Genomic DNA, 21,163 nt, shown 5'->3' on the forward strand with positions numbered 1-21,163 from the left:
TACAAAGACTCAAAAAAAGTAAGAGAACCACTGCGAAACTAGAGCGTGAGAGCGAGGCGAACACCAAATGCACGAGACACGGTCTTTCGGCTCTCGTCACGTCCACGTGGTGCCTGGATGTTCAACTCCTGCAGGATGCGGGCGCTTGTGATGCCTATTAATTATGGCTGTCAGCAAAATTGTCTATTATGTATCAAAGAAAGAAATGCTACTCACGGGGAAGGTCAGCGAGATCTGCAAGGGTTTCAGGGCACTCGGCGATGAGGATGCCGGTGGTGAGGTTATAAAGGGGTGACAGCCGGAATTCTGGCGTCACTGCTACACTATTGTGCAGCCGAGCAGTGTTGTTTTGATCCCTGTTATAATTGATGTCAGATTTTGATGCTAAATAGCTTGAGAATATACTCACATTGCGCTCATTCGAGTATTCAGGTCGTCCATTCGGGTATTTAGGCCCTGAGTTTGGGCGGCTAGGCCCTGCGTTTGGGCGGCTAGGCCCGCAATGTCCCCTCTGAGATCGACTCGCATGGCCGCGACTTCCGCCATCAGAGCATTAAGTCCTCGTTGGATGGCAACGTCGGCTGCACTAGCGGCTTGCTGCGGCTGGGCCTGTGCCGGGAATAATGTTTCGAACTCATTAGCTGCGCCGCGAAGCGCATCAGAAAAGGGTTGTGCCATGATCACTCTCTGAGTGAATGGTGGAGAAAAGAAAATGGATTAATGGTGGATCAAAAGAAGTATAGTGCTCAGTGGAGTGCGACGGGTCCCCACCAAACCCCTTGACCGCCTTCTACACCGCATGTAAGGCTATAATCGTATTTTATTGTAGCGTGTTTCCCGGTTACTTAAAAAATAAGGTCGTATTATTCGGACTCCCCTTTGAGTGGACTCCCCCTACCGGATTAATAGTTATTACAGTAGATTTTCTCCACTTTCCCTACCGCTTTACTTACCGCTTGACCGCCTTTCTTCATAATATCTTAAGTCCAACTATCAATGCTGCTCGAAATGCTGCTCGTCGCGCCGGCGTGGCCGAAAAACGGGGTATTGAAAGCACCCTAAGTGATGCCACCACTCAGGATAACTCAAGACCTCGTCGGACACGATGGCGAGTTGAGGATCCTGACATGGAATACTATTAGTTAAAATTGAATGCATTCGCGTCGAAACAAACACGTATACTGATACCGGAATAAATAAAATTAAGTAAACAAACCAGAGTGCAAAACAAACTGAATACAGAGGTGTAAAACTAGGCAGATGCGACCAAAGGAGAAGTTAGGAGTTAAGTTTTAAAAACCGGCCAGTTTTTCGGCTGAATAGCTATTCCATAATACTGGCAGAAATATTGGCAGAATTATGGTGGCTCCGGAATATCTATTAATCCGGGAAATTCAGGCATTTTAAGGCAGGGGAGTCCAATTAATCAAAGGGGGGAGTCCAATTAATCAAGGGGGGTCCGAATAATACGACCCAAAAAATATTATGGTGGTCGTGTTGCAGAGTTGATGTGGTATGGAACCAACTCGATCGTAGACATGTGCATGGGTTGGGTATGGGTCAAAATTCATACCCATACCCAACCCATCAGGGGTAAGGTGAACCCATACCCATACCCAACCCAACCAACGTGGGTATGGGTTATGGGTCCCATATGGGTATTTTTTTTATGCCTTAATGCCTGAATTTTGCCTCAACCTAAACTATATTAGGGTAGTTAGTGCCTTGGTGCCTGAATTTTGACTCAATTTAGTACTAAGTAGGCGATAAATATCACGTAAAATAAAGGTCTTGGCAAAAAAATGGGTTCATGGCTGGTGTCAAATAGACTGTGACTGGCTGGCCAATCATTCAAATGCCACAAATGAATGAAACTGAATTTTCCAACGAGGGCGTAATATGGCTTAAATACACACCTAAAAGTGGGTCCCAACCCACTTCCTTTGACAGCTGGGTGTGGGTTTCACTTCAAACCCATACCCAACCCAATGAACATGTCTACTCGATCGATAAAGATACTTTCCTTCAGATCTTCCCTGATGCACATCGAAAAGCTTTTGTCGGTACACCTGTACCAAGTGTGGAATAGCTATTCGATAAAGGTGATGAGGCTAACGCCCACTTCTGACACCTATCACAGGTAACGCTTTACGCCCCTATGATATCTTTGTGTCCTCTTGAAGTGGTTGTAAAGTCTGGTTTTCATTCTTAGTTTGCTATCTATTATAAAGTAACAATTTGATCACATGACTGCTTTGTTCCATATTCCAACAGCTTTTAAGGCAGATACTATAATTAATAGCTTGAGAGCTATAGGTTTAGTGCCTTAAGACCATCAGAAGTGCTCGATAAGCTGAATAAAAATATATATCTGGTGTTGAAGCTGCTCAGGACAATTCTCTTGAGACTGAATTGCCAGTTTTACCCCCTGTCCGACGTCAGATTACATGCTCAGGGTGTCGTAAGAAAGGTCATAACATTACTAAGTGTCAGAATCGTGTTATTTAGTCAATTTAGTTATGTTATTGTGCTTAAATATGGAATTGAAATTGATGCATTTTTTGAAATTTTGGTGGGGTAACGGCTTAATAATGATAACGGGTTATCCGGGAAACACGTTAAATAACTAAATAACTAAAGTATTTCACCACTGAACGGGTCACACTACTGAACGGGTCACCCCACCAATTTTACGCGTCAGTCTGGTGTTTCCATTTTCAACTACCCACCATGCCCCCCCTAAATGCTCTATATGTCCAAGACAAACAGGATCAGGAGAATAGGGTCTTATTAGCTTACCAAGCTTACAAGAATGGCGATATATCATCAATGCGTAAAGCTGCAGCTATGTTTAATATACCATTTTCAACCCTCCAACGCCGCCATTCTGGTGTCCAATTTCGTCTTGAAACACACCCACCGCAGTCTAAACTGACTGAATCTGAAGAGGATTCATTACTTCAATGGGTCGTCTCTCTAGATGATCGCGGCTGTGCTCCTAGAACTAAAGATGTTGGTAGAATGGCTAATATCCTACTCGCCGACCGCGGAACCAACCCTCCTCTTACGATCGGTAAAAACTGGGTTACTAGGTTTGCGACGCGTTTACCTGAACTTAAGACGACCTATTCAACACCGCGCGATTTTACACGTGCGCGTCAAGAGGACTATAATGTGATCAATAATTGGTTCAAACTGGTTGAAAACACGATCGCAAAATATGGTATCACCACCGACGATATCTATAATTTTGACGAGACTGGGTTTGCGATGGGACGATGTGCGACCGCGAGAGTGGTTACTAGAGCTGGTTATTATGGTAAACGCGCAAAAAAACAGCCTGGTAACCGGGAATGGGTTACTGTGATAGAGTGTTTAGGCGCGTCTGGTTACGCACCTCCACCCTGTATTATCTTTAAGGGTAAGGTGATGATGCAGAGCTGGTTTGCTCCTGATCTAGGTTTACCACCTAATTGGCGTCTTGAGATTAGTCCTAATGGCTGGACATCAAATCAAATAGGGCTCCGTTGGCTTGAAAAGCTCTTTATACCTGCTACTGCTCGTACTAAAGGACGGTATCGCCTTCTGATCTTAGATGGCCATGGTAGCCATTTAACACCTGATTTCGACAAAATCTGCCAGGAGCATGATATTATACCATTATGTATGCCTGCGCATGCGTCTCATCTTCTTCAACCTCTTGATGTTGGGTGTTTTGCGGTGTTAAAACGCTCTTATTCTCGGCTGGTTGAGTCTAGAGTAGAGCTTGGTTTTTCCCACATTAGTAAAGGAGATTTCCTAGAGATATATCCTACTGCGCGTATTGAAGTATTTGCATCTGCTTCTAATGCGTTTGCTGCAACTGGAATCGTGCCACTTGACCCTACTAGGGTGTTAAAAAAGCTTACTATGCGCGTCGATACACCACCACCACCACCCTCTATAGGAAGCGATTCAAGTCGAAATTGGACACCTAAGACGCCTAGGACGCAGAAAGATTTACGACGTCAACACCAAGCTATATTACGCACTGTGTGAAGGGCTAATACTAATCTTGAATGCAGAACTAGTGATGCCGACAAACTGTCTTTATTAAGCTTGAAGAGAAGAGAGAGAGACTAGCTATGGACATGTGGCAATATAAGGGATGCGGGTGCGGGTGGCACGTGACGAGCATGAGTGGCACAGGCATGAATGCTAAAGCAGGCACCAGCCTGTTACAATAGCCCCCTCCTATGGGTCGTCGTCGTCGGAGGCGATGTAAGCTGGAGTTCTAGAGCGGGTTGGGGTTGGTGAACGGCTGGATCGTGGGCTAGTTAAATGGCAATCCTTTATATAATGTGTTTCGGAACCGCAATAATAACATAGACCTAGGAACTGTCGCGTATCGTGGCGTACTTGGGCACGTTCTTGGGCCTGTCTCTCGGGGACGATGTATGGTTGGATCTGAGCTGTTCTTATCCTTACTTGGTTGCTTGGTGAAATCGGGCGGGTCTTAGTAGTGTTGACTGATAAGTCCATTGGTTCGAGTTGGTTTATGAATTGACTAGAGGTAGGCTGGTTCTGGGACTGGTTCTGGGACTGGTTCTGGGGTTTCTTCTGGAAATTTGGCTGATTTCTGGGTTCTGGCTGGGTCTGGAATCTTGGCTGGCGACGGTCGTATCGTTGTAAAAACTCGATATAAGCTTCATACGAAAGGCTAAATAGCGAATCGCTAACTTGTTCGAGGGTCTCGCGAAGAGGGCGACGGAGTCCACGGTGAAGTGTGGTTATCGCGAAAAGCGCCTGGTCCACGAGACCTATACTTGCTTCATGCGAAAGGCGTTCAAATCTAGCTAGATAGGCGATAAGACTTTCATCATCTCTCTGCCGGATATTGGCGAATCGAAGAATATTCTCTTGTTTCTCGCGGGGGTTATAGCATAGACGCTGAAAGTACTGGAAGATCTGATCGGGGTTGGCTTTATCTTGAAGATGTAACACTGATGCTTGTTGAGGTGGTTCTAGGCGATTATAGATATAGTTGAATGCTTGTCGTCCTGTAAGGCCATCGGCCTCTAACTTGGCTTGTATTGCTGGGAGCCATGTACGTAGTGTGAAGGGCTTGCCGTCAAATCGGGGTGGGTCAGGAAGATGGTAATGCTGGTTCTGGTTCTGTTGCGAAGCGATCGCTAATAACTGGTTTTGCTGGTCTGAAAGCTGCTGCTGCATCTGCTGCACAAGAGCTAAAAGGTTGGTCTGGTCCATCGTGGAAAACTGGCGGTTCGTGTACTTCTCGAAAAAGAACCGGAACCGAATCGAAAAGGAAGCTTAATAAATGTGAAGGGCTAATACTAATCTTGAATGCAGAACTAGTGATGCCGACAAACTGTCTTTATTAAGCTTGAAGAGAAGAGAGAGAGACTAGCTATGGACATGTGGCAATATAAGGGATGCGGGTGCGGGTGGCACGTGACGAGCATGAGTGGCACAGGCATGAATGCTAAAGCAGGCACCAGCCTGTTACACACTGTATCTCGAACGCCACCAACACCATCTAAGAGAGCATTAGACCAGATAGTAAAGGGTGCAAATTACCTATATCAAGAGAATGCTCTCTTACGCCTGGAAAACAGAGATTTACGCGCCGCCCATGAGAAAAAGAAAAAACAAAAAGAACGTCCGAATCGTCAATTAACAGTAGTAGGGGGTCTTACAATTCAGGAGGGATTAGACCTGGTTGACGCGTCGAATGGTGGCCCTAAACTTAATGATGCCAATTTACAAGAGGGCCAGGCGCCTGTAAGGGCGCCTGTAACCCAACGCCGGTGTGGGATATGTAAGACACCTGGACATAGGAGGGAAACCTGTCCTAGTAGGCCCATTCAGTAGTTTTTTTTTACTATATTACATAGTAAATAATGGAGTTATTGGGATTCATAAAAATAAGTGGGTCAAACTGACCCGTTCAGTAGTGTGACCCGTTCAGTGGTGAAATACTTTAAATATATAACTACTAAATAGCTAACCTTTATAAGCTTTTGGGGCCTGTTAAGGGATAGCTCCTTTGACTATCTACGCTTTCAGCTAATAATTGGTCATGTGGCTAAGATGAAGACTTCAAATTGGATGAAATATTTCTAGTTCTTCTGAAAAACACTCTCCACCAGTCTTGTGTCTTTGTTCGGCTCGCATATTTGCCGATTTGATCTTGTCACGGAGTTGATAATCTGGAAATCATGTGACCGTTATGTAATACCCACAACTACTTAACCGATCCGTACCCGGATCCCCCATGATTCCTTCAAGTATCAGTCTTGAAATGTTATCGAGTTCTTGTTCCCATCCTTGTCTTCTCTGTAAAATCCAGTAACCCTTACAGATCTCAACTTATGGAATCAACATAAAGATATTATTCACGTCGAATTTGGGGTTTCGTCCGTTTCCATAGAATTGGCGTGCTTAAAGAACTTCATTGATGGTTCTGCTTGGGTTCTACGGAACGAAAAGAACCCAAGGAGCACTTCAGGTCTCTCTTCATGGTCGAGACCTTCAAGACGTTTGGAATCCTGTCTGGCTATTTGGAGAAACTGCTAATGTCGGCCCTGTTGCTTGAATAGAAGGAGGATACATTATCCCACTTCATCGAGGAAAACAATATAATCTCTCTTTGAATGTCATCGGATGATACTAGATAGAAATCTTCGATTATATCCACTCCGACCCAGAACCAAGAATGCTGAGTAATAAATCACGAATAACTATTTATTGGCACCGATCAAAGTCGGCCTGACTCTTAATCTCAAGCGTGAGTCTGAGATTGACCAGATACAATCACCGATTCTATCTCAGCTCCTACCACCGGGGAGCAGCAGTTCTCATCTGTCGAGAAAAGGATACGATGTCCAACTAACAAGGGGCCATTTCATTAATGCGGGTCTCGTCATTAATTTCAAGCGAAGCCCATTGCGAACATGGGAAATCTCCTCTATCACTGAGTGCAAAACCGGGAGTTTAAGGCTAATTCCACTCTTCAAGAACCGTATCGGCTTAGAGGCTAGTTGCCTACACTGGGAATACCCAGAGAGCCACACTCTGGGATGCTCTTCCTTTTTCAATGACAATCCCATATGCAGATCGAGGGATGCTATGTGAGCATAAAGTCCCGAGGTCGGCGATTCAGCCTGTATAGAATAATGTTGGACAAGATTTTCCCCTTCCAATGACATCCATTCAAAACTCAACCTCAAAAGAGCTCTAACGAAGAAAAGGGCTGATATTCGGCGTCTAATAATCGAGTCGATCATTGCGCCTGAAGAGACAGGGATCGATCACGGAGGTAACACACAGGCCTGCTGGCCTTTTACCAATACCCGACATTCCAGATGTATCAAACTATCCACGGGTCGCAAGTCTAACAATTGGCTTCGAATAGTCAAAGATAGCAGAGAAGTTGCCACTTTTGCTGTGGACAGTCAGCTTTGCCTTGTTTACCAACGAGGGCAGAGCTGTCGGTCATCTTCAGCCCCGTGCTACCTGCAGCAATATAGGTCGCATAGAAATCGGCGCGAGACAGTTTTTTTTCACTCAGATTACGCTCGAGCTAGAACCCTCGTGACCGGGACAACAGACTAGCACCGAGTGATTGGCAAATGGTTTCAAAAATGATACGATGAAGTTGATAAGTATGCGTGAAAGGTTTCGAGGATGCAAATCCTGAGCTCACCACTAGTTTCTCTCGTTGAATTATTAATACACTGAGACAATTACAAATATATTGTGCTGTCTATCCTTTACTCGGGCTGTATTTTGGTAACAGGGCTGCTGAGATCCATATCCCAAGCTGGATGGAACAAGTCTCATTTGTTTGAAATTAGAAGGAACCTTGGAAATTACCCATCGGATCTACCAAGCCTCATTCTAGCTTGATACCCTTGATGTCCATGATTCGGATTCTTAATCTTCGATACTGCTCCATCAGGTTCGTCCACTTTGATTGGAATTAATCCAAGGTTCCAAGTTTCTCTCAATCTTTGGCATCTATACCTAGGTAAAAATCGATGGAAGAGGCATATTCTTAGTTTCAAAATATCAATGCAACATTTTCACTTAGAAATCATGAGCTCATCAAGAAAAATTAATAAATCGTAAAATCAAAAAGCATATAAAAACAGCTATAAGGAATTAATCATCGAGATAAAATCAAAGCAAATCGTAAAGTAAGCGGCCGTAATGAATAAGTCAAATTTTCAGCTTGCAGCAATGGCAAATACTGAGAGCAAGCATTCATTACTTCGTGAACCTAGCATCTATTTGCATGTCAGTTTCTCGGGCACAGATAACAAGATACACAATATCAAGATCAAGGAGTCTCCACATACGGCTTGCGTTTCTCAGCACCATTAGTCCAGCGATCCGAAGGACCAGTCATATTCCACAGACGACTCTTATACGCGGGGAAAGAGGTATTATTCCACATTTTGACAAGAACACTACACAAATCAGTAAAAAGTTCAATATGATTGCGCAGAGTAGATCTAAAATCTAAAGAAAACCTACCTCTGGTTCCGATCTCTGTACTCTTCATCCTGGATTTCCCGCACATGAACCTTCATGCCTTCCTTTGAGATAGAGAAATTATGGCGCTCCATCTTTTCGGAAGTGGACTTGCTGACGCCTTTGACAACGCTGTAGGTTGCGAAGCTGATTGCACCAAGGACTCCGACGAAAATAATGAGGAAGACGAGAGAGATAACTTGATGCATTGTGGTGTATGTTTCTTGTGTTAGCTTGGTGGGGTTGGTGGGGTTGGTGTAGGTGATAAATTTGATTCCACCGTGGGAGGAGTGGGCGTGTGTGATCAATAAGGCTGATCGAATGTGGGGGTGACTGGGGAACAGTTTCTATAGTCGGAAGATATGAAAGAAACGAAAACGGATGAATCAAGAATAACTAAGAATCCAGGGGTCCACATGAGAGACTGTGGCTGTGCTAAAGTGGCTTAGGGTGTTTTTACAGTTGCCTAATCAGTCTTATCTTTAGTCAGCTCAATCTGAGGTCCAGTTAACTAAGAACTTGATTGATCTACATTTCATCTACGTCATAACGTGATATCATACCCAACTCAATTCACTTATATCTTCTCTATTCATTCTAACTCACAACTACCTACTGGCAAGTTTTAACTATCATCAATCATCCTAACTATGTGTGATGTACCATTCTTCCCAATATGCATCCAATGCGGTACAGATCAAAACCCCTGCCGATGTAAAATAGTCGGGCCCACACTAGGTAGGCAGTCCTGGTCCCACAGATGGATCACGCCCTAAACCTAACTCAAGCTAATTATTCTTAGGCTTTTGCTGTACTATTGTTGCCGCGGTTGGTGATACTTTTTGCCCGGAGCTATTGCTCTCTACTAATCATTATATAGGTTATCTGCTGGCCTGCTTCTCTCTTCTGTGGCTGTTGCTGTACGCAGACGGGGAAGGAGTATGTTTTCCCTCTCTGTGGTATGGTATTAAATATGTGACTAACCATTCAATAGTGTATTGGGATATCCTGTTAAACTGAATGGGCAAGTCAGTGATGCTATACCGTTCTGATCTGAGATTAGATCATACTACATTCTAAACTAGTCTAATCTCAATGCATATGATGGAATGAGAGAGCGAAATGAGTTTATTTCTGTTCAATTGGGGAGGTACAAATTAATTCAGCTATTAGGTACATGACGGATATCAAAGAGTCATGAAGGAGTCATGGAACGAAGAAAAAAGCACTATTGAAAATAGCAGCTTGCTGGAGTACAATCCAGGCAGTACAGTGCAAATGAGGTATCCAGATCAAAACAAACAAAAATTAAAGAGAGAAATAACCCTCCAAGTGACGATTCCCAGTATTCATGATGAAACTCTTTTTGCCTTGTCCTTCATCGGGCGACGAGTATCAAGGATCACAAAATTAGTCTACCTGAGCTTCTCCTTGAGCTTTTCAAAGAAGCCACTCAGGCGGTTCTTCTTCTTTTGCTCCTTGGTAGGAGGCTTCAAGTTTACGGCAGGCTTGACTGGAGTGGACACTTCAGCAGTTGGGACCGAATCTACTCCATTGGTCACTGTGGGACCAGTCGATTCAGTGGCTTGGGGCTCTGATGGGGAAGCAGAGGCAGCCGCAACGCCTTGGGGAAGAGGGGTCGCGTTTGGGGAAATATCTTCCGACTCAATGCCAGTAGAAGGAGCGGCAACGGCAGTTGAGAGGGCAGTCTCAGTCTCAGCAGTAGCATCTGCGGGAGCAGTCTCAGTAGTAGCGGCAGTTGAGGGGGCAGTCTCAGTCTCAGTCTCAGTGGTAGCAGCTGCGGGAGCAGTCTCAGTCGTAGCGGCAGTTGAGGGGGCAGTCTCAGTCTCAGTGGTAGCGGCTGCGGGAGCAGTCTCAGTAGTAGCGGTAGCCGATGGGGCAGTATCTGTAGTAGCCGCAGTAACAGTGGGTGCAGGCTCACCGGCCGACTCTACCAGATCCACCTTCTCCTGGATTTCCTTCTCCATTGCATTCTTGTCGTCCACGGCCTCCTGGTACGCAGCGGCCTCGGGAGCCTGACCAGCCTCGGTCAGTGACTCCTTCACAACCTCTGGAACCTCAGTGGCAGGGACAGTGCCATTGGCCTTGATATCCTTCTCAAGAGGAACCTCGGCGGCCAAAGCGGCGGTAGTGGAGGTCGGGGCTGCTGACTGGATGGTGTATCCAGGGTCAGCCGTGGCAGCCTGCTGAGCAGGTCCGCCGATAAGGGTAGACTCCAGCTCACCTGCAGCAGCTTGCTGAGCAGGTCCACCCATGGGGATGCTGGATTCGGGGATGAGAGGGGAGCTGCTAGAGATGGGAGGCAGGACAAAGGCACTGGAGTCTGCAGTATCGGTCAAGGCACTGGTGCTGCCGAGGGGAAGACTATCGCTCTTCTCATAAGATTCCTTGTCGAGCTTGACGGTCGACTCCACAGTGTTGCCATGGATAGAACTCAGGTCTGGAACTTTCTCGCCAGGGTTCAGCTTGATAGGATTGCCGGGGCCGGTCGAGGCAGGAATGGGATTCACGGATAGAATTTGCTCGGACTCTAGCGGGGTTTCGGGGAAGGTGCCCGGGAGGTTACCATTGGGCTCCTTAGCAACATTAGCAGCCAGAGCTGCGGTAGTAGATTCAGGGGTGACGCCAGACATAGCAGCGGTAGAGAAAGTATGGTTATGGGGGATGATTTCCTCGGGCAACAGAACGTTATTAATGTTGTCCTTTCCGTCGTTCTCCTCACGAGCACTTTTATCGGTAGTCCAAGTTCCGTCAACAACAAACTTGAAGAGGAAGAAAAGAAAATGTCAGCGTAATTCACAAACAAGGTTCCGAAGAGAAAAGCATTTATACTTTTGCCCAAAAAGCGGGACAAAGAGTGACGTCAGGGGAGGCGGTGTCAAATTAGAGATCACGGGATAATAAATTACCTTGTATTGCACCTTCTCCTCAGGCAAATCCACTTTCTTAGAGAAGATGTTGCCCACCCGGTCCAGTTTCACCGTCTTACCCCAATCATCAAATGTGCCTGTTACGAACACCTCTTTCGCCGTGTAAGGCCTATGACAAACCAGTCAGCTACCTAATCCCAGCACTGAAAAATAGGACCACAGGGTCTGAGCTCGCTCATGTCCCAGACTCCCAAAGCTCTGAAACATGAGACAAGAAGGCGCAAGAGGCAATAGGAAGGGAATTTGGAACTACTGACCAATGGAAGGTGTAGGTACCCATCACAGAAATAAAGAAGTCAGAGTGGAGATAAAAAGATTGGAAAAGTAGAGATCAAAGGATTCAAAGAAATGGGGAATGGTGCATCGAGGCTCGATTTTGGGTGGGGGGGCATTGGTTACACAGACCACCAGCTTCCGTCCTCAAGGAACCACAGATACTTGATACCTGATACCTGATATTACCTGACACATAGCTAGACGCCCCCTTATCACATTCAATAGTTGAACACTTGACTTGATGTATCACATATCATTGAATGTACGGAATGATTGTCTGCATTAGCTAGGTACCCGTTCTGTACTCCATAGCTGACTAACAGCTGAAAGGGACCGTTTCTGTCCAATCCGGTATTTGTGCGTCCATGTTGCTCTCAGGCTACTTGACTCGATGCTATAGGATAATCGAGGTAACATAAGTTTCTAGCTAGTATTTCACACTTAACTATTTCCGGTCGACTATGCCGAAAATGGAATCCCGTCTAGTCCGTACATATAACTATCAAGGCCGACATTGTCGATTTAGTACATAGTATATTAGATGAGACTTATAATTGAATAATTGGGTAACTGAATGACTATGAATGAACAATCTATGGAGTAAGAGTCTGATGATCGGGAAATAATGAAATTAAGTATATACACCATGCCTGGTACCTACTCTATACTGAAAACGGACATGACAGTGCTGATTGATGTCAGCACACAATTTCGCCACCAAAAGAGCCCACTAAGTCCCAATGTACGTAGTGGCAATGTACGCTCCACTTCTAGAAGTCTAGAAGACGCTTAGAATAAGACTAGCCATAGTATCACAGCTATTTATTACTCCTTTCTTAATTTATACCATCCCTTTGTTTGATCGAAGAGATAAGAAATACATAAGATAGGATTATTTTTTCTACATGTTAATTCTTAAATGTTAACTACTACTATCCTTCTATTCTATTAATTCAAGTAAATTTACAGCTATCTTAGCACTGGGTGACGTCGATCATGTCTTCACGGGATGATCGACAGGAAGCTTAGACCAACTCGCCCCGACTTCACTCTTTCCACTACCCCTCCTTCATCCTTCTCTCTCCTGTCTACTCGGTTTCCTTCCCCTGAACTATTCTTAAAAGTCTACGCTTTCTGTGGCAAATTAATAGGTAAGTCAAGTCATCATTTGTTCACTAAAAAAGGAGTAATCTGCTCGTTCCCAAAACCCCTTCCTAAGTCAGAGGAAGAAAGTGGCCGACATCCCACATTCTTCCAATTAGACTCTTTGGTTCAATCTCCACTCTGGCCTGGCCTAACAATCCGCTGCTTGGTTCTGAGCACATGACTCTGATCTCTTCTTCTTACTCAATCCCTATTTCTCTCTTGACTTTTCTATATAGTTCATCCCCCTTTGACTAACCTCGGCTCTAATTGATCAGATTCCATATCCCCCACCTTCCTAATTCCCAACCTTTCCTCTTTCTCTCGTCTTCATTGAAGGCCGTGGCGACCTTATTGGCGCCTATACACACAATCATGGCGGAAACATCCCCCTTTATTAGTACCGACAATCTCGAAAAATCCCACCGTATCCAAAAGATCTCAGAGGAGGATGAATTTGAGGTGACGTCACCAACTGATATGACTTTCCGGGCTGCCAACGCGGGCGATTCGGCAAGAAAGGCCAACTTCGGAGGAAGTACACTCAGTCTCGCAGGTTCGACTGCTTCTGGATCGTCGTTGTTCAGCCGGAGTCCCTTTGATGAGGGACCGGGATCAGGCGCAGGCAGCGATGGCGTTGATGAGCTCGGCGCTCATCTCCACCCAGAATCCGCACAGGGAGGCATGCCGAGCAACTATGCCTTGGGCCGTCGAACTTCTGTTTCTGCCGAGTCCTTGAACCCGACATCCGCGGGCTCGGAAAGCTGGGCACCCCCGCACCACCCCAAAACCGACGAGCAACTAGCACGGCTGAAGACCGCCGTCAGCAGCAACTTTCTCTTCGCTCATTTGGAGGACGAGCAATTCAAAACGGTCTTGGATGCGCTTGTGGAGAAGCCCATCCCTGCGAAGGGTATCAAGGTCATCTCGCAGGGAGACGCGGGTGATTATTTCTACATTGTGGAGCACGGCAGCTTCGACATCTATATCCACCCCTTGGGCTCTGTGCAGCCGGGTCCCGATGGCATGGGCAATAAAGTCGGCTCCACTGGACCGGGTGGCTCCTTTGGTGAGCTCGCCCTTATGTACAATTCTCCCCGTGCTGCAACTGTCATCTCCATAGACGCCAAGAGCACTCTTTGGGCTCTGGACCGTATCACTTTCCGTCGCATCCTGATGGACTCGGCCTTCCAGCGACGCCGCATGTACGAGGAGTTCTTGGAAGAGGTCCCAGTCCTATCTTCCCTAAAGCAATACGAGCGATCCAAAGTCGCAGACGCCCTGGACACGATCAAGTACCCAGCCAATGCAACTATCATTACTGCAGGTGACCCTGGCGATGCTTTCTATCTTTTGGAATCGGGCGAGGCCGAGGCTATATTGAATGGTGTCTCCGTCAAGACATATCACCGAGGTGACTACTTCGGTGAGCTAGCGCTGCTAGACGATAAACCCCGTGCAGCCAGTGTTATCACCAAAACAGAAGCCAAGGTAGCACGCCTGGGCCGGGACGGATTCAAGAGACTGCTTGGGCCTGTGGAGGAAATTTTGCGGCGGACTGAGTACATACGACATGATGAAATCGAAGGGTATTCGAAATGATGATGTGCAGCGTAATGATAAGGCACTGATTTCAGCTTCTTTATACACTCGGTTCTCAATCCTGCCCTCTCATTTATACTTCTTGTTTTCTAATTTACGACATACTTTTATCTGCCAGCCCGGTATAAGGTCTGGCAGACCCTAACACTCTTTTGTGCTGCGAATCGTTTATCCTCTGACAGCGGTATCACTGTCATCCTTGTTATATTATTCTATGCTTTCATGCTTTTCTGTATCTTAAGTATGGCAAAGCAAATTGATTAGATCGTTCAACCTCCATTGTGTAATGCGGCAGATCCTCAGCCATTATCTCTCAACAACCAAGTCACTTCGCAGCACCCACTTCTCCCCAGCCATCACTTCTTTCCCCTCATGCAACATACAATAATCCCCATGCCGATGTAAAAGCGCCATCCCAACTTCAGGGGCAACGGATATCGGGGCCGGGTTCCTAATTTCTCTCGTCGGATCCGGATAGAAGACTGTTTCGCCACCAGTGCACGCGGTGAGGTAAATCAGCAGCGTCCAAGTTGTTCGAGCAGACAGAGCCTTTGTAGAGGAAGTGGGGAGAAAGCTGAGGGTATTTGATTCGTCATCTAATCACTAGTCAATCATACATTCACTTCACATTTTTACGGGATGCTTCCAGAAGCATTGAAAGAACGATATGATACAGCTCTGTACAATAGTAGCTAGCGATCCATGAAACTTACAATGTTGCGCGAAAAACTGACCAGCCGAATAACGATAGATTCGTATATTCGGATTAAGCCCCTAACGGCACCCCACCCCAAGCGTTCTTCATTTTCGCCATAAGATCCACAGTCTTATTGTCATTATTGCTACCATCATCTTCCCCATAACCATCTTCTACAAAGCGCTCTGTAACAAGCTCTTTCAATGCAGTCCCACTCCACAGCATCTCCGCAAACCGCGCATCTTGGACCTGGAACCGGTCATTGACGCGTACGGCGTCGCCCTTTTTCGGCTTGCCGGGTGTTGTGGTGAGTGGGAGCGATGCTAAAAATTGAGCATAGGTCTTGCATAGGGTGCTGGGGAGAAAATTGCGGATTAGGTAGATCTGGGAGGGAAGAAGGGGTGTCAAGGTGAGGTCTTGGGGTGGAAGGAGGGGGCGGAGGGGTGGCCAGTTTGGTGGTTGGGTTGTTGTTGTTGATTGGGGTTTTGAGTCTGCTTTCTTTGATTTGGCCATGATTGAATGGAGTGATAACTGTGAGTACTCCGTATGGTCGGATCAAGTAGGTGGTGCTTCAGGTGGGAAGTACAGCTTGGTTTGATGCGGAGGGTATTTATTGCAGATGATAAGATTCTCCGCTTCCCCCCACAGTTAGTATTCGACTAATACTATATTTCACCAAGACTTCCAACTTTCCAACTCCTATTCTTTTCGCTTTTTCTCTGGGTTGGATTCTGGCAATTAAGTCTCTACTCTTTTTACCTTTGCCAATTGTGGAACATACCATCAAAGATTAAGGTGACAACCTTGTGGAATTACGTGTAACAGAGATAGAAAGATGTTCCTAGTAGAAAGTAACTGATCTCGGCCTTTCGCCGTGTATTTTGTGGCTATTATGATTGGTTGAGCTGTCTTCTCTGAAGAATTTGCAGTCTCCATTATCTCCTTATTAGGGTTAGTGGTCTATGTATTCTAATCTCTATTGGCCCATTTGTATACCGCCCTACCCTTATTCTGCCGTATATTTTTCTTTCGATAACCCAAGGTTGACTCGGAGCATAAATCTTTTCTTTTTCCGTTACATCATATCTTACCTGTACGATGCGGTCCATGATGGACGTAACTGATCAGCTATCTAGGTAGATCCATAGCCATCATTTTAGTGTACAACTACCACCAGAAATGGCATTATAAAAACCCTAGAACATCTCATAGTAAGCGTAGTATCTACTCTAGTGGATCTTGTCGGATGATTGGAGCGGGGCGGCAGAGAAAATTTAACCCGGAAGATCATCTGAGTGCCAGGGACAGACTTCATGTCCAATGTCAATATTGAATGTCTGAAATTATATATATGAGTTAGACCCATGATCTCAGATCTGTCTGATTTGAATAGAATTTGTAATTACTTATAGCCATGAGAAGTAGTTTATAGCCTATGACTTTAATGCCGTACTTTCAAGGTTGAAAACCTTCATTACTAGCATCCAGTATCCCATCCTAGCCTCACCGCCCGCAAATTCCAACTTCATCTACCTCTACTTCCACTTCGTTGGCTCCCAGTTTCCTTGGGGCTAGACTCTAGAGCTTGATCTACCAGTGATAAATAGATATCTTCCACAACCTCACTATTCTTAACTCTTCACACCTCTCTGAAGTTGACTTTACCCATGAAACATCCATTACAGCCTTCCACAGCGACCAGAAATGCAATCGCCCCTCACCGCCCGGCCTGATTTCCGATTTTAAGAACTTCATCTTCAACTTCGTTGCCTAGCTTCCGCAGAGCCATGTCGTCGCAGACCATGACGGCCCCAGCACTGGGTCATCGTCCACCTGACACAGGTCAGGAATCACCCATATACGACTATGGCCGCTCACAGAACGTCGATTCCCTTCCGAATGACTCCAGGACCGACTCCGCAATTTGCGACATGCATCATTCGGTCCCAGCCTCGAAGGACTTAGCCCCCTCTATAGGAATTAAAACAGAGCCATTGGATCACCACACCTTCTCTACTGAAGCGGAAAAGGAAATCAGCACACAATCTGCCGCCGGCGCACTCCTTGCCCAGTTGCTAGGAAACCCTTCGTCAAATTCTGCTCCTGCACCAGCGAACTCCACCGATATGCAAATAGAAAACCCTGAGGTTAAATTGGAAGGGCCAGGTTCTCAATTTCTAGGTCTGGAGGGTCAAGATACGTCGTTGGATATGAATCCCTATCAAGATCAGCCTTCAACATCGGGAGACACGCATAATATCTCAAACGATAACCTGCCCGGTGCTAGTTCACTTCCAGGAATCGATATGACAAATAATGGCGCTTTCTCCTCGGAGAATATATTTTCTGGTGGAATGGATGTTATGAACGTGGACGGCCTTGAAGACCCTTTAAAATCAACTTCGGATCAACCATCCCTGATGCCTGCATTTGATTTCAATGCACTGTCACAGGACCCATTCGAGGCTCTCCACCAAAATGAGCTTCTCACGGCCGCATTCCTCGCGCAAAACTCTAACTTATCTGCATTGGGATATCAAGACAGCTTCAATTCAGCCGCCGGTGAACCACGGATCCAGGCGTTTGCAAAGCTGGAATTTGATGATGGTCATTTTTATTGCAATACATACTCGTTCATTCTCGGACGAGATGTCCGAGCGGCGCGCGCTGCGCATCAGCGAGAGCTCCAGTACCGGCAGGCCGTGCGAAGTTCTCGAGCAAAAAGTTCAAGTGGCGGCAACGTCTCGCAAACTCCTAACCGGATGAAGCGAGAGGGGAGTGCTGCCATGATCGGCAGCGTCGTTAGTGACCGCGGAGGTATAATGGGCTTTGATCCAGATGTTCCCCCGCATCTTCCATCCAATTTGAATATCAGCCGCCGGTCCTCGAAATCTCCACTTGATGAATCGGCAATGCCCATGCATGCCAATCCCGCTGAACTACAAACATCAACAGACTACAACGCGCTTGCTTTGGAATCTTTACAAGAAGGCAATGTCACTGGAAATGGCAATGGAGAGGCCAAGCCCGTCGATGCGCTTGCTTTGCTCCCATCTCCCGATTCATGTCCCACAATTCCTATTCACCCACCAACAACAATGGATGGCAGCGCTGCAGGCCATCGTGGTATATCACGCCGCCATGTTAAAATCGCATTCAATTTTGACCGCAACCTCTTCGAAATGGAAGTGATGGGTCGAAACGGAGCTTTCATTGGAGCTGATTGGCTTTCACCTGGCCAACTTCGTCCATTACATAGTGGTGACTACATACAAATTGGAGGTGTTAGAATTCGATTCTTGCTCCCCGAAGTCCCTATTGGAGAGACAGGCGCAGATCGGATGGAGGAGCTCGCAGAAGACGAGGAGTTGGATGATTCACCGGACGCCGAACATGAGATTGATGATATGGATAAGCCCCTCAGCGATAGCGTCGACAGCAAGGAGCCTTCTAAGAAGATCATTCTCAAGACCAATTTCGACAAGCCGGCGCTCTCTGCCGACTCCGGAGAAAATGGCCAGCCCGCACGCCGTCGTGGACCTGGGAGGCCACCGAAGGATGGAATTATGTCCAAACGGGAGCGGGCTGAACTTGCCCGAGAGCAGAAGAATGCCGCTAAGAAGGATGCTAATGGAGGTGTTACGCCGCCACCAGCACCGCCTCTACCTCCATCACAGCCTCAGCCTCAGCAGCAGCAACAACAGCAGCCGCAACAGCTACAACCGCAGCAACAACAGCAACCGCAGCAATCACAGCAGCCGCAGCCCCCAGCGCAGCCCAATTGGCCCAAGGCAGGGAAGGCCCCGAAAGAATCTGTTGGTGTTGAGTCACCCACGCCAAAAGCTGCCGAGTCGAAGCGCAAGTATAACAAGCGTAAGAAGGATGCAAACGGTGTGGATTTCCCTCTGCCTTCGACTGAAGGTGGTGCGTTCTCTACAGAGCATCGGGCTGAGGAGTATGTGAAGCCTCCGCCGGTCAAGAAACGAAAGCCATCTCGATCACCGTCCCCGAATTACCCTCCAGAATCTGCTTACACGCAGGAAGATCTGGCCAAGCCTCCTTACAACTACGCTGTCCTCATATTCGATGCCCTTACCGAAGCTGGCATTCCGATGACGCTGAAGCAAATATATCGAGCTTTGAAATTGAAGTATCCATACTTCCGTTTCAAATGTGAGACCGAAGGCTGGACATCGAGTGTGCGACATAATCTTAATGGTAATAGCCACTTGTTCATGCACGCCGAGCGAGATGGCAAGGGCTGGTCATGGCAACTCAAACCGGGTGCATCTGTTGAAAAGGAAAAGAAACGACGACCCTCACCTCCTCCGCCACAGCCGGTGCCTCAATCTGCTCCCCAGGTTTATATGGGACCTATGTCTCACTCCTATAACCCAGCTGGTATTCCTCCAATCCAAAATCAGCATCAGCACCAGCAGCAATTCCAATTCCCTTCTTCGATACAAACTCCTTCATTTTCAGCGGCACCAATTGCTCCTCCTCAGCATTCTAGTCCCTACCCGCCATCCATTGCTCCATCTTCTGTTCCTCTCTCGGCTCCCTCTGCAATCTCGGCCCCCTCACAGGCTCAGGCTCCAGCTCCAGTTCCAGTTCCAGCTCCTACTCCTGCATCTTTCCCCATCCCAAGTACTATCCGCAACAATCTTCCGGCCGCCTTTGCTCGGACCGTTCCCTCGACCTACACCTCTCCCTACGCCTCCAACGCCTCTTCGCAGCCGTCTCAGGCTGCCCCCAACCCCTCTACACACATTCCTCAAATCCGGCAGTCTAATACACCCCAATCTGGTCCAGGGCCAGCCCAACACCAATCTCCCTACGCCCCAGTGTCTTCGTCTCAACAGCACACCACCTCGCAGCCAGCATTTCCTCCTCCCGTTGCTCCTTCTCAGTTTCAGCAACATCAAAATCATCAACCGCGACAGCAACCGGCCCCATCTCAGCCTCAGCATATGCCACCATCGCATCACGAACCTCAGAACTCGTCTGTCCAACATCAAGTTCATCAAGGGCATCAAGGACATCAATTGCATCAAGGGCATCACGGGCCCGGAAATTCTCAGCCCCAGCCACTTTCCCAGGGTCAAAATCATAATGCCAGACAGTCTGAGCCATCGTTCCTTGAACGTGCGAACAAGGCCATCGATGATTTTGAAGCCGTGCTGGTAGATGATTATACTGATAAGAATTACATCAAGGAGGTTCTCCGCAGTGCTCGCGCACAAGTGCTGGGTGGTGCCACCGAAAGCTCATTCCCACAAGGTGCAGAGGACGAAGCGGTCATCATGAAAGTTCTCAGAGATCTTGTTGAAAATCTCAGAGACTCCTAGCCTCTAATTCACTTCCAGGTTTAGGTCTCTTCCTTTTATGCGAGTTTTCGTGTGAATGGGAGTCAAGATGAAAGGGTTTGTTGAATACCTTCAGATCTTTTCTTTGTGAAAGCGTTCTATGGAATAGGGATTGGGGTTATCCCTGACGATTTATCGAGTATACGATTCTATGTCTTTTGTTTGTGACCCTGGTTTTTGTTGAATCTTAATGATATCCCTCTGTTTTTGGTCGGCAAAAAACGCCCATGACCATTTTTGTGATTTCTTCCATCTTTATATTTTGCATTTCTCAATGGCTCTCGGTTCTCGATACCGACTTTGCCAGGGTTGGATCGTGGTCTTTCAAGTCTGCGGTTTCTACCTCTTTTCTTCTGCCTCCCGACGTCTTTCGGGTGAGCCTTCAAAAATTAAATAAAAGCAATATCAAAATCAATCCATTGGAATATCCATATTTTCATCAATTGAGGCTACCTAATGGTAGCCCTGGAGCGTTGCTGTCTCATATGCCGATCCGGAAATAAAGCTAGGTACTCCTTTGACGCTTACCAACCGAGCTCATAGCCAGCGCCTAACCCCTCGCGACGCATCTTGGCGATATCAGATTCAGCTAC

General features: G+C 46.7%; 7 protein-coding genes across 7 annotated transcripts; 2 read left to right on the forward strand and 5 right to left on the reverse strand.

Moving 5' to 3' along the window:
* Positions 1–38: 38 nt before the first annotated feature.
* On the reverse strand, positions 39–678 carry N7495_008150 (uncharacterized protein; the record flags this gene model as incomplete). Its single annotated transcript, XM_057210801.1, has 3 exons — positions 39–154; positions 217–356; positions 410–678. 3 exons carry the CDS (start codon positions 676–678, stop codon positions 39–41), a joined length of 525 nt encoding a protein of 174 aa, XP_057060344.1.
* Positions 679–4,316: 3,638 nt separating this feature from the next.
* Positions 4,317–5,247, reverse strand: N7495_008151 (uncharacterized protein; the record flags this gene model as incomplete). The annotated part of the gene is made up of 2 exons (XM_057210802.1): positions 4,317–4,329; positions 4,379–5,247. The coding sequence occupies 2 exons, from the start codon at positions 5,245–5,247 to the stop codon at positions 4,317–4,319; spliced, it is 882 nt and encodes a 293-aa protein (XP_057060345.1).
* A 3,115-nt stretch (positions 5,248–8,362) lies between these two features.
* Positions 8,363–8,744, reverse strand: N7495_008152 (uncharacterized protein; the record flags this gene model as incomplete). The annotated part of the gene is made up of 2 exons (XM_057210803.1): positions 8,363–8,471; positions 8,539–8,744. Coding segments are annotated over 2 exons (315 nt in total), but the record flags the coding sequence as incomplete, so codon positions are not given.
* Positions 8,745–9,950: 1,206 nt separating this feature from the next.
* N7495_008153 (carbohydrate-binding module family 48 protein) lies at positions 9,951–11,693 on the reverse strand (the record flags this gene model as incomplete). The annotated part of the gene is made up of 3 exons (XM_057210804.1): positions 9,951–11,318; positions 11,466–11,595; positions 11,647–11,693. The coding sequence occupies 3 exons, from the start codon at positions 11,691–11,693 to the stop codon at positions 9,951–9,953; spliced, it is 1,545 nt and encodes a 514-aa protein (XP_057060347.1).
* Positions 11,694–13,280: 1,587 nt separating this feature from the next.
* N7495_008154 (cyclic nucleotide-binding domain-containing protein) lies at positions 13,281–14,507 on the forward strand (the record flags this gene model as incomplete). Its single annotated transcript, XM_057210805.1, has 1 exon — positions 13,281–14,507. The coding sequence occupies one exon, from the start codon at positions 13,281–13,283 to the stop codon at positions 14,505–14,507; it is 1,227 nt and encodes a 408-aa protein (XP_057060348.1).
* A 766-nt stretch (positions 14,508–15,273) lies between these two features.
* N7495_008155 (uncharacterized protein) lies at positions 15,274–15,717 on the reverse strand (the record flags this gene model as incomplete). Its single annotated transcript, XM_057210806.1, has 1 exon — positions 15,274–15,717. One exon carries the CDS (start codon positions 15,715–15,717, stop codon positions 15,274–15,276), a length of 444 nt encoding a protein of 147 aa, XP_057060349.1.
* A 1,274-nt stretch (positions 15,718–16,991) lies between these two features.
* On the forward strand, positions 16,992–20,552 carry N7495_008156 (forkhead domain protein; the record flags this gene model as incomplete). The annotated part of the gene is made up of 1 exon (XM_057210807.1): positions 16,992–20,552. The coding sequence occupies one exon, from the start codon at positions 16,992–16,994 to the stop codon at positions 20,550–20,552; it is 3,561 nt and encodes a 1,186-aa protein (XP_057060350.1).
* Positions 20,553–21,163: the final 611 nt, after the last annotated feature.

Source organism: Penicillium taxi (assembly GCF_028828555.1).
Source record: "Penicillium taxi strain IBT 34144 chromosome Unknown utg000005l_segment0_segment0, whole genome shotgun sequence".
Lineage (NCBI taxonomy): Eukaryota > Fungi > Ascomycota > Eurotiomycetes > Eurotiales > Aspergillaceae > Penicillium > Penicillium taxi.